This window comes from Orycteropus afer, unplaced genomic scaffold (assembly GCF_000298275.1).
Source record: "Orycteropus afer afer isolate SDZICR_OR568_19922 unplaced genomic scaffold, OryAfe1.0 scaffold00200, whole genome shotgun sequence".
NCBI classification, from domain to species: Eukaryota; Metazoa; Chordata; class Mammalia; order Tubulidentata; family Orycteropodidae; genus Orycteropus; species Orycteropus afer.
The window spans coordinates 858,063-871,788 of record NW_006921787.1 but is presented as its reverse complement, the minus strand read 5'-3'; the positions used below and the strand labels follow the sequence as shown (position 1 = coordinate 871,788).

At 35.3% G+C, this 13,726-nt stretch overlaps 1 protein-coding gene across 1 annotated transcript in view; it reads left to right on the top strand.

The window, feature by feature from the left end:
• Nucleotides 1-13,726, top strand: part of MCPH1 (microcephalin 1) — a 505,419-nt gene that overhangs the window by 98,166 nt on the left and 393,527 nt on the right. Inside the window, exons 5-7 of the mRNA XM_042781949.1 lie at nucleotides 3,943-4,057; nucleotides 9,907-10,050; nucleotides 13,240-13,329. Coding sequence (XP_042637883.1) covers nucleotides 3,943-4,057; nucleotides 9,907-10,050; nucleotides 13,240-13,329 — 349 coding nt within the window. The remainder of the gene's footprint in view (nucleotides 1-3,942; nucleotides 4,058-9,906; nucleotides 10,051-13,239; nucleotides 13,330-13,726) is intronic.

The following is a 13,726-nucleotide window of genomic DNA, read 5'->3' as shown; positions in this document are numbered from 1 at the left end:
AGGCTGGCGATTCAAACCCACTAGCCACTCCTCGGAAGGAAGGTTGGGCAATCCTACTTCCGTAGTGATACTGCCTCGGAAACCCAAGGAGGGGTTGCTATGAATCTGGTCTGACTCGAGGGCACATAACAACAACACCATCAATAGTGTACAAGAGTACCTATTTCCTGTCACTCACAAATGCTGAATATTATTATTATTAATCTTTTTAATATTTTCTAGTCTGAAGTATAAATAATAACTTCTCATAAACTTACCATTTTAGAATCATGCCTAAAAAACATTGCCTTTCCTTTTCCAAATGCAGTTACAACATATACATTACTCTAGACCCTATTATTTTGGGTTCTGTGGAGAGATACTCTGCATCTCTCCCCTTCTCTCATTTGGTCACCACCCATACTGTACTGACTTAGTTTCTTTTACCTTAGAACCATTACATTATCTGTTCCCTTGTCTGGAACATTTTTCCATCTATGTGGTTAGTTTTCTAACTTTGTAGCGTTGTTTAAATGATATTTTCTCAGTAAGACTTACCCTGTCTACCCATTTAAAATAACATTGCCTTCCCACTTAGGCCAGCTCCTGAACTCAGTAAAGTGCTTTATTTTTTTAATTTATAAAATACAGTATTTCTCCCTCTCTTCCATACACACTAATGGTGGCAGTTAGTTGGGCCTGGTTGCTAAAGAAAATTCATAGGAGTCCAAAATAAAACTCCTTACAAATCTGCAGTTTATTAGAAGAAGAGGTTGCAGTATAGCAAGAACAACATTGGGAATATACATCACTGCCAAGGGCTGCCTTTTAGCCAGGGATCCAAATAGGCCGTGTGGAAGTTCCAATTTTCCTCCTTTTACATGAATTGTTCAGGTGCATTTTCACAGATCAGATACAACAAATGTGTACCCAGAACGCCTTGGAATCAGGGAGCATAAAATTCTCATCAGGGGCTTTTTGTATACACTCTGCTACTCATGTAGGGATATATTGCCATATTACCAGCTTCAATGGCAGAGCCTTCCAGGCAAGTATCAGTAATCTCAGTGCTAATAAACAATGTTTATTAAAAGTTCACAAGCTGGTACAAACTGTCCCAAAAGTTCTTGGACCCATGAAATTAACACTATTAAATAGTACATTTCATGTCATGAGTAGGGGTCAGTGTTATGTAGGTATTTTAGCAAAACAGTTCAGGGCAATTCTAAGCCTGCTGGAATTAACCCTCCCAGAACAACATATACTACGTAATTTATTTAATAAATAACTTAGGGAAGGGAAGTATATAGCTGTATCTATCTACCTATCTATCTATCTATATATACTTTTTCTTTGCTGTCATTCCTCTCTAGAATATAAGCTGTATGATGGCAAAGATTTATTTTATTTTTGTTCACTGATGTTTATTTAGACCAGTGCCTGACACATTGATTATTAACACTTTTTTTGTTAAATGAGTAAATAACAAACTGAGCAAGATCCTGGATCAAAAACACAAATATAGTTCTAAAATGACTACAACAGGTTCTATCTTTAAGACTGTAATAAAAGTAATTAGATTTGGGTACGAATATAAATAAATTTGGGCTGGTAGCTTTAACCTAAAACCAAAAGTGACCTAGACAGAATATTTCTATTTTTCCTGTGCCATTTAAGAGAGGTGGAATATGATCAAGAACCAGTAGTACTGAAGGAAGAAGTCGAGGCTGCACTGAAAGAATTGGTGAAGAACAAGGCTCCAGGAATTGACGGAATACGCATTGAGATGTTTCAAAAAATGAATACTGCGCTGGAGGTACTGACTTGACTATGCCAAGAAATTTGGAAGACAGCTACCTGGCCAACTGATTGACTGGAAGAGATCCATATTTGTAGCCCTTCCAAAGAAAGGTGATCCCACAGAATGGGGAAATTATCAAACAATATCATTAATATCACATTCAAGTAAAATATTACTGAAGATAATTAAAAAATTATTGTAGCAGTATTTTGACAGGGAGCTTCCAGAAATGCAAGCTGGATTCAGAAGAGGATGTGAAATGAGGGTTATCACAGCTGATGTAAGATGGATCTTGGCTGAAAGCACAGAATACCAGAAAGATATTTACTTTTGTTTTATTGAGTATGCAAAACCATCCAATTGGGAGGATCATAAAAAATTATGGATAACATTGAGAAGAATGGGAATTGCAGAACACTTGACTGTACTCATGAGGAACCTGCACGTAGACCAGGAGGCTGTCGTTTGAACAGGACAAGGGGACACTGCATGGTTTGAAATCAAGAAGAGAGTGCATCAGGGTTGTATCCTTTCACCATACTTACTCAATTTGTATGCTGAGCAAATAATCCGAGAAGCTGGATTATATGTAGAATGTGGCATTGGGATTAGATGAAGACTCATTAACAACCTGGGATACGCTGATGACACAACCTTGCTTGCTGAAAGTAAGGACTTGAAGCACTTACTGATGAAGATTAAAGACTAAAGTCTGCAATATGGATTACATCTCAATATAAAGAAAACAAAAATCCTCACAACTAGTCCAACTAATCTTCATGATGGATGAGGAAAAGATAGAAGTTGTTGAAGACTTCATGCATATTACTTGGTTGTAACATTAACACCAATGGAAGTAGCATTCAAGACATCAGACAACGTATTGTATTGGGCAAATCTGCTGCAACAGACCTCTTTCAGGTGCTGAAGAACAAAGATATCTCCTTGAAGACTGAGGTGTGCCTAACCCAAGCCATGGTATTTTCATTCACCTCTTACGCATGTGAGAGCTGGACAGTGGATAAGGAAGACCGAAGAAGAGTTGATAGTTTTGAGTTGTGGTGTTGGAGAAGAATGCTAAGAGTACCATGAACTGCTAAAAGACTAACAGATGTGTCCTGGAAGAAGTGCAGCTGGAATGCTCCTTGGAAGCGAGAATGGCCAGACTTTGTCTCACCTACTTTGGTCATGTTATCAGGAGAAACGATTTCCTGGAGAAGGATATCATGCTTGGTAAAGTGGAGGGTCAATGAAGAAGGGGAAGGCCCTTAATGAGATGGATTGACATGGTGGCTGTAACTATGGGCTTAGGTATAGCAAGGATCATGATGCTGGCACAGGACTGGGCATTGTTTTGTTCTGCTGTCCGTAGGGTTGGTATGAGTCGGAGACAACTTGGTGGCACCTAACAACAATAATATTTAATAAAAAGCTTAAGCGTAGAATTAGTGGTAGGGAAAACTACTGTCAAATTAAATTTTTGTGCTTCTGGTGATGACTGGGCTGGAGGTGGGGAATAAAGGGTATTTCTGAAGTCAAGAAACTAAGGTTTTGAATGTAAGGTATAGTTTTAAAAGTGACATTTTTTCTTGTTTATCTGAGGACAGTAAGATTGGAATTCTTAGAAAGACTATTTTGTGAGTATCAGCCTGTGGGTTCATATATTTAAAGTTTCCTGGTTTCTCACACCTTGTGTATGTAGTTTGGCTTTCCTAGCCTGATAGAGTTATTGTGATGTAGGGACAATAAGGTAAAATTAAATAAGTGATTTTTTTTTTTTAATAATTGCTGTTGTGTTTTATTGCAATATCGTACTTTTTTGGGGGAAGGGAAACGAGGTCAGGTTAACAAAAGATAAAAAGAAAGAAAAGACAGACTGGTTTTGTTTTAAAATTAAGAAATTTCCTGAAAACTAATAATGCTAGGATCCTGAAAATACCACAGAAAACATAATGACTTAACATAGAGCCCACTTTCTCATCTTTAAAATTGTCTTTTTTTTTTTTTTTTTAACAATTGCGAAGAAATATTACTAAGTCACATACATAGAGTGCAAGAAAGGCTTTAAGAGGTTTTTATTACATAAAAGATATCACAAACAGGTGTGACAGAATTCTTTTCTTGTCCAATATAGTATTAATTTACATATCTCTTTTGCACAGCGTAAGTGTATGCAGCCCAAAGATTTTATTCCCAAAACACCAGAAAATGATAAAAGGCTTCAAAGAAAATTTGAGAAAATGACTAAAGAGCTACAGAAGCAAAAAACAACTCTAGGTAAGCCAAGAAATATATGTTCTCCTTTGCATTCTGCTTGTATATCTCAGTTGGTTTACCTGATGACCATTAGCACACAGGATGAGATAGCTAATTTAGATTACCGTAGCTTTTGACTAGAAAGTAGAAAATAAAATATAATTACCCTACAAGAGATTTGATTATAGCCACAGTTTGGCCATACCACTACTCATTTTGTCAGTCTGTTGTACTCTGGTGGATTGTGTGTTGCTGTGAGGCTGGAGGCTATGCCACCAGTATTTCAATTATCAGCAGGTTCACTCTTGGTGGACAGGTTATCGTAGAATTTGTAGACTAAAAGCGATTCAGAAAAAGGAAGGGGTCATCCACTTCCCAATGAATTGGCCAGTGAAAACTTGTGATTAGGGGTGAAACACTTTCTGATATATTATTGGAAAACTTTATGAATAGCCCTGAAACATTGTCTGACATAGTATCAGAAGCTGAGCCCCTCAGGTTGGAAGGCACTCAAAATATGATTGGAGAAGAGAAGCCTTCTCAGAGTAGAGCTGACCATAATGATGTGGCTGGAATAAAACTTTTGCAAGACCTCTATTTGCTGATGTGGCATGACTCAAAATTAGAAGAAACAGCTGCAAACATCCATTAAAAATCAGAACATTGAATGTACAAAGTCTGAATCTAGGAAATTTGGAAGTTGTCAAAAATGAAATGGAACACATGAAGATCAATATCCTGGGCATTAGTGAGCTGAAATGTACTGGTTTTGGCCATTTTGAATCAGACAACCACATGATCTACTATGCCAGGAGTGACAGTCATCATCACAAAGAATGTTTCAAGATCTATCTTGCATACAATGCTGTCACTGATAGGATAAAATCCACAGATTGACTTCATCTGGGTAAAGAGCCAATGGAGAAGCTCAGTATCCTCACCTAAAACAAGGCCAGGAGCTGATTGTGAAACAGACCATCAACTACACATATGCAAGTTCATGTGGAAGCTGAATGCAATTAAAACCAGTCCATGAGAGCCAAAATATGACCTTGATTATATCCCTCCTGAATTTGCAGACCATCTAAAGAATAGATTTGATGCACTGAACATCAGTTACCAAAACCAGAGGAACTGTGGGATGACATCAAGAATATCATGCATGAAGGAAACAAAAGGTCATTAGAAAGACAGGTAAGGGAGAAAAGACTGAAATGGATTTCAGAAGAGACTCTGAAACTCCCCCTTGAATGGAGAGTAGCTGAAGCAAATGGAAAAAAATGACAAGATAAAAGAGCTGAACAGAAAATTTCAAAGAACAGCTCAAGAAGACAAAGTCACTTATTATAATGAAATGTGCAAAGATCTGGAGTTAGAAAATCAGAGGGGAAGAACACACTCAGCATTTCTCAAGCTAAAAGAACTGAAGAAATATTTAAGCCTCTAGTTGCAATATTGAAAGATTGTATGGGCAAAATATTGAATGATTCAGAAAACATCAAAAGAAGATGGAGGGAATACACAATCAGTGTACCAAAAAGAATTGGTCGATGTTCATCCATTTCATGAGATGGCTTGTTATCAAGAATGAATAGTATTGAAGGAAGAAGTCAAAGCTTCACTGACGGAATTGGCCAAGAGCAAGGCTCCAGGAATTGATGGAATACCCATTGAGATGTTTCAACAAATGGATGCTCCACTGGACTCACTCACTCATCTATGCCAAGAAATTTGGAAGATAGCTACCTGGCCAACTGATTGAAAGAGATCCATATTTGTACCCATTCCAAAAAAAGGTGATCCTATAGAATGTGGAATTTGTCAAACAGCATCATTAACATCACACACAAAACCCTTCTATTTTTTTCCTCTTCTATTTTCTTAGTCCAAGCCTGTGCTATTGCAACAGCTGGTTCACATTCATTCTTGTGTCCTTGTAATCCATCTTCCATATTTTATTTAGAAAGATGTATTGATGGAATACCCATTGAGATGTTTCAACAAACGGATGCCCCACTGGATGCACTCACTCATCTATGCCAAGAAATTTGGAAGATAGCTACCTGGCCAACTGATTGAAAGAGATCCATATTTGTACCCGTTCCAAACAAAGGTGATCCTACAGAATGTGGAATTTGTCAAACAACATCATTAACATCACACACAAGTAACATCTTGCTGAAGATAATTCAAAAGTGGGTGCAGCAGAGAACTTCAGAAATACAAGCTGAATTCAGAAGAGGTCATGGCACAACGTATATCATTGGTGATGTCAGATGAATCTTGGCTGAAAGCAATGAATACCAAAAAGGCGTTGACTTGTATTTCATTGACTATGCAAAAGTATTTGACTGTGTGGGTCATAATAAACTATGGGCAACATTGAAAAGAATGGGAATTCCAGAACACTTAATTGTGCTCATGAGGAACCTGTACGTAGCTCAGGAGGTTGTCGTTCAAACAGAACACGGGGACATCGCATGGCTTGAAATCAAGAATGGAGTGCATCAGGGTTGTAGCCTTTGACCATACTTATTCAATTTATATGCTAAGCATATAGTCAGAGAAACTGGATTATATGAAGAGTGTAGCATCAGGATTGAAAGAAGACTCATTATCAACCTGCAATATACAGGTGACACAGCTTTGATTGCTAAAAGTGAAGATGACTTGAAATACTCACTGATGGAGATTAAAGACTACAGTCTACAGTGTGGATTACATCTCAACATAACGAAAACGAAAATCCTCACAGTTGGACCAATAAGCAGCATCATGATAAATGGAGACAAGATTGAGTTATCAAAAATTTTGTGTTATTTGGTTCCACAATCAGCATGAATGTAAGCAGCAGTCAAGACATCAGATGATGTATTGCCCTGGGAAAATCTGCTGCAAAACACATCTTTAAAGTGCTGAAGAGCAAAGATGTCTCTTTGTAGACTAAGGTATGCCTAGCCCAAGCCATGGTGTTTTCAGTCACCTCATATGTGTGTGAAAGCTGGACAATGAATAAGGAAGACTGAAGAAGAGTTAATGCATTTTAGTTGTGGTGTTGACGAAGAATATTGAAAGTACCATGGACTGCCAATAGAAAGAACAAGTCTGTCCTGGAAGAAGTGCAGCCAGAATGCTCCTTAGAAGCAAGAATGGCCAGTCTGTGTCTCACCTACTTTAGTCATGTTGTCAGAAGGGACCATTCCCTGGAAAAGGATATCATGCTTGGTAAAGTGGAGGGTCAACGAAGAAGGGGAAGGCCCTCAAGGAGATGGATTGACACAGTGACTACAAGGATGGGCTCACAAATAGCAACAATTGTGAGGCTGGCATAGTACCAGGCAGTGTTTCGTTCTGTTGTACATAGGGTCACTATGAGTTGGAGCTGACTCGACGGCACCTAACAACAACAAGAATGACAGCAACAACATGGCCATATAGTTGAGCTAATCAACCACAAAGTGTTAAAATCATTCAGCAAATTGATGGAACTTTTATTTTCAGTAATAATTACAGAATAAAATAATATTTTATTAATAAAACCTTATTTAATCCTTTTTTGTTTCATATATAACTATATAACTATTTTTACTAGATACTTGATCTTTGTTTTGTTATCTACAATACCCAAATGTTAGATAAGTTTTTTTTCCTGATTAAAAATAATTTAGAACATTATGAAATTTTGTGATTTTTATATTCCTTTTTCCCCCTTCTCATATGCTCTAAATTTACTTTCCAACATTCCATTGATACAAATAAGCAATTTTTTATAAATCATGAAGTGATAGAGTATAGTAAGGAAAGGAATTGATTCTTCTAGGTTTTTCTTTGTTTTAGTCTCTATTACTATGTTGCAAATTCTCTGTTCTATATTTTTTAAATTATTGAAATAGAATTATTAAGTTTTATTTTAACTCTGATGAGAATACAGAATTGAGTAGAGCATTTAGCCTTCACAATGCTTGCTGCCACATGATTTCCAAAGACATTGCCTTTATTGTTTATCTTCATGCTCCATCATCCCATTGACTAAGGAATCATGCCTCTTGTTGTCTTGATGACATTCTGGTCCTTTCTTAACAAATCTACATTAACTATCTGATTTGCCTAGTTACTTGAGCCAGAAGCTAGCAGTTGTCCTGGACATCTCTTTCTACCCTGATACCAATTATCCATCAAAGCTTTAGACCCTGCTTCTGAAATAATTGCTTGAACCCTTCTATTTTTCTCCTCTTGTTTTCTTAGTCTAAGCCTGTGCTATTGCAACAGCTGGTTCACATTCATTCTTGTGTCCTTGTAATCCATCTTCCATATTTTATTTAGAGAGCTGTAAATCTGAAGTTAAATGGACACCTCCTGCCTCGGGCTTAAAATTCTTCAATATCATCCGAAGGACAAAGTATTTAGGAGAAAATCCTGTATTTAACATGTTCTATAATTTAGTAGATCTTATATGATTTGGTTTCCTTCTCTCACCTCAAAAAACTATCATAAAATTCTCTTACTGAGCTATATGCTTTTTCCACTCTGGCCTTTTTTCTTACTATCATTGGTAGTATCTCTGAACAGAATTTGACAAACTTGTAATGTTAGATACAAAAATTTCTTTTTGACCAAATTTGTATCTTAATAGAATTTGCCTTTAAAAAACTGCCAGTATAATGTATTAATGATTCAACTAATATTCTGTGAGAAATACAGTAGGAATTTTCAGGCCTAAGAGTTGCATGGAGTCCATGGGTGGCACAAATAGTAATTCTCTAACGAAAAAGATGAAGGTTCAAGTCCATGCAGAAGTGCCTCAGAAGAAAGGCCTGGCAGTCTACTTTTGAAAAATCAGTCATTGAAAACCCTGTTCAGCACAGTGCTTCTCTGTCACACATGGTGTTGCTACAAGTTGGAATTGACTTCGCAGCAACTGGATTAGTTTTTAAGAGTTGCAAAGAGAAGGTATTAAATAATTCTTGATCGTTCTGTAATTGAGATGGGGGAGGCAAAATCCTCTTTGAGATTATATAAGGTATGCATTTCAGAAAAATGCACAAATCTACACCACCCACAAGTAGGCCCATTCTTTAATAATGCGAGGACCACTCTGACCCCACTTCATGCAGTCCAGTTCATGTTTGGGTCTATTTGTGTGGAGGGTGTAGTGGCTGGTCATGTAGTGGTGGTGGTTTCTGAACTGTTTGGTGAAAACTTCTAAGGGACCATATTTAGGGACCACCCTGCATTCTAGATTTACCTTACTTGTTGTGTGATCCTTCTTTTCAGAAGTTACTTACTTTTCTCATTTTTTTCCCCATCTTTACATGAGAATTTAACCTAATGCATTGAGTTTACCCAAAAACTTAATTCACTGTCATCAAGTTGATTTCAACTCGTAGTGTCACTATATATATAGGACAGAGTAGAATTGTCCCATAGGGTTTCCAAGGCTGTAATCTTTATGGAAACAGATTGCCTTGTGTTTCTTCCATAGAGTACCTGGTAAATTCAAACTGACATTTTTGGTTAGCAGCTGAATGCTTTGACCTCTGTGTCATCAGAGCTCCTTGCATTGGATTTAGGGAAAGGTTAAATGAGATAATGCATGTTTTGTGCTAAAGTACAATGCCTGGAATGTGGTAAATTGCTCAGTAAATGTTGCTGACAGTTGTAGTGACAGTGTTACTGATTATTATGGTGGTAGATGTAGAATATTGGTAGTAGTAGATAATGGTGTTGAGAGGTAAGAAAATTATCAGGGGTAAGGAAAGGGCAGTTTTGGTTTCTAAGAAACAACTTTGAACAGAATCATATTATTGAAGTATTAAGGCATCCTCTTCTTTTTTTGTTTTGCTTAAAATTGACTTTTTGTTTACTTTCAGATAGTGATGTATCTGCTCTCTTATTTGAATCGAATGGTTCATTGATGTACAACCCCACAATTAAAATTGACAGTTATCATCACAGTGCAATGGAGAAGAGATTACAGGAGATGAAGGAAAAAAGGGAAAATCTTTCCCCTACATGTAAGTGATTACAGTTTAAATAAGTGAAAATTATATAAACAAGGGAATAAATTATAGCAGCAAGTTAGAAAGTATTTTTCCTTACCTAAGTTTATTGATTTCTGATTCTAACAAATACTGAGCTATTACTTCTTGGCAGAGAAGTCCCATCCCCCCCCCGAAAATTATGTTTTTGTTAGGATTTTTAAAGCATATCTTTCATCTTTAAATTTTTTAATTATTCAAGTAATACGTGAATGTGTTTTCATAAAACATTCAGCAATATAGCTAATAATAAATCATTATCTTGATTCCCACTTCATTCTGCTCATCTGCCCATGAGTGGCCTATATTTTAAGTTGATCTGGTTTTTCAGTACATTACATATCCTGTGTACATTAAAAAGATAAGGATTTGTTTTTTGTTTGGAAATATAATATCTTTTTTACCTAAATTGGATCATTGCATACATATTATTTTCAACTTTTTTTTTTCCATTTAAGTGTCTCTCTGAAGTTTTTCAGGTTTGTAGGTTTGGACCTACCTCTAGCTCTATGCTGTTTGTTTTTTTTTCCCAAGATGCTGCGAAGTGGTCTACAGTTGATTGACTACAGGTTATTAAATCATCTGTCTATTGATGGATTTTTTTTTTCCAATTTTTCTTTATTAGAAACAGTGCTTCAGTTATTATTTTTTAACTTCATAGTATAGTTGTTCTTATTTTTTATTTTCCATTTTCTGTCTGTAGATGTAAGGTACCCAGCCACATCCACTTTTTATTACTACTGTGTGCAGTGGACATGCTTTAACAGAAATCTTGATGTTCATGTTCACTTTGGTAATATTAATTCATAAAGGTAAAATTGAAAAATGTTAATAGATACTTTGAAATTGCCTTTCAAACAGTTTGGAGCAATTTACTTTATCAATAGTTTATAATAAGAATGCCAGTTTCCCCATATTTGGAAAATTGGCAAATATTAGTTTTTAAGTCTTCTTCAATTGGAAGATTGAAAAAATGGATTTCTTTGTTTTAATTAGCTTTTGATTATTAACAAGGATGAATTTAGTTTTATATGTTATTGGGCACATTATTATTCACAATAATATTTAATGTGTTATTGACTATTGGCTCTGTGAATGATTTATTCTTTGTTCATCTACCTGTTACATTTATCTTTTTTTTTTTTTCATATGTAAGAACTTTTGGTCTGTCCTGCACACTGATGCCTTACTATATATGTTGCAAAAATTTTCCCTTAGAGTTGTAGTGTGGAGCATGGAATCTATTATATAGTAGATAGTCAGTAAATGAATGGTTCAGTAAAATAGATGATATCTGTTGTTTATCATTTTACTTTTACATTCTTTTGCCAAACATTTTCCCATTAATGTAGATAATTGTATCTTTTACTTTATGACATCTAAAATTCATGTGATGCTTAGAAAGAATTTCTCTATTATGAGACTTTGAACTTGCTCTGTTTTCTTCTATTTTATGCTTTATTTTTTAAGGTCAGATATTTAATCTATCTTGAATTTGTATTTGTTGTGGGATGGACATTAATATTGGTTAAGATTAGTTTTGGCTGCATATGAAAAATCAGCAAATAACCGTGGTGTAATGCCTAAGGCATTTGACTGCTAACCAGAAAGCTTAGTGGTTCAAACCCACCAGCCACTCCTCAGAAAAAAAGGTTGGGCAATCTACTTCCATAGAGATACTGTCTCAGAAACCCACGGAGGAGTTGCTATGAGCCAGATCTGACTCAATGTGAGTGAGTTTTTTTTTTTTTTTTTTTTTTTCAAATTAGATAAAATTGCATTTTTCTGTGATGTCCAAGAAGTCCTTGACTGGTAGGGAGTCAGGTTAGTATGGCAGGTCAGTAGTGTCTTCAAGAACATAATTGCCTGTTTTTCTGCTTTGTATACTTTAGTGTTTGGCTTCCATTCAAAAATATATGTGTCTCCAGCTAACTCATCTCCCTTGAAACAGCTTTCCCAGAAGCCCTGCTTAATTTCATTGACCAAGACTTAGCCATATGACCACTCCTGGTTGCAAGAAAGAGTGAGATGTGGTATTTGAATAGGGTATATTGCTGCACTAAATAAAATCAGGGTTCTGTTATTAAGAGGAAACTATGAATAGATAACTAGTTATAATAGGTAAGTGGCAGTGTTCCAAATAGATCTCCAAATTGTTTCATCATGTATGTGTGTATATTCCTATGTATGTACATAAATTAACGTCCTTACAATTTATTGATTCCATTATTTTGCAGGGTCAGTTCTACCACTCTTTTGCCTCCAAAACTGTTTAATATTCAGTACTACTGACAATTTTATCTCTGTGCTTACCGTCTTTATCTTGATTTATTCTCACCTTCTTTATCTTGACTGTTCTCTTTTTACAAGTGTTTGCTTAAGTTTTCTTAGGTAACTATCTTTTTTAATCTTTTAAAAAGTATCTTTGGGTATGAAAGCAAAACATTTTTTTTCCTTATCTGTTGCATATACAACCTTTAAAGGTAATATTTATGATCATATTCATAAAATCAGTAATATTGTAATGTTTTCTACGACACCTCTTAAGATTTCTCAAAACTTGGCACTAATAGCGTTTTGAACTGGATACTTCTTTGTTGTGGAGAAATGCCTTAGGCCCTGTAAAATGTTTACCAGCATTCTTGCCTTGTACCCACTACATGTCAGTGGAACCCCTACTTTCCCCCAACAGTTGTGAAAATAAAAAATATCTCCAGACATTGCCAAATGTTCTGTAAAGGCCAAAATTGCTCCTTATTGAGAGCCATTGCTCTAGTTAAATAAGTGACTATTAAGACCATCCTTGAAGAAGCAGCCATCATTATCAAATAGTAAGATTAAGTGAAAATATTTGTTGAGCTCCTGCCCAGAGATAGGCAAGTTGGCTTTTCAGGATCCTTTCTAACTTTTATGATTCTGTGATTTAATGCATTTTTGAAAAAATAGTATGGCTTACATAGATTATTTTTCTTATGAATTTCATCATCTGTAATAGATTTCAGTAAGATTCTTTCTGTTTATTGTTTTGTATTTAGTCTGGAACATGAAGTATAAGAAGTTGATATGTGTATAATATATAAGAATAGAATGAACTATTTCCTATTGACTTTATCTACTAAGAAAGTAGTAAAGTTGTATCTAATGAAATGTTTTATTATGTTTTAGCTTCCCAAATGATTGAGCAGTCTCATGATAGTCCAGTTAAATCTCTATGTCTACCATCTTTGAACATTTCACATGACACTTCATGTTCAGGTAAAAAAATTATTTATTTTGTTGTGATACATATAAACTCTGAGATTATTGTTCTTTTATTTAAAATTTCATATGGACAACTTGGATGAACACAAAAGTTAGTTAAAAAGTAAAACTCATGAATTATGCCCCCTTGAAATTAAGCATTGAGTAATGACATGAGTTAAACTTTTTGGTTTCTGTGGATTTTCTCGTAGGCATTTACTTGACTTTCTCAGAATCAACTTATTTTTAAAATTTTGTTGTTATTTTATTTGAAGCAATCTGTATGCAGTTTAAACTGTATAATAAAGAGAACAAAGAAAAAATTGTTTTAAATAATGTATAATGGATATATGAAACATTATTCAAGATATAAAGCAAAATATATAAAGTTACCAATAAATATAAGAGAGAA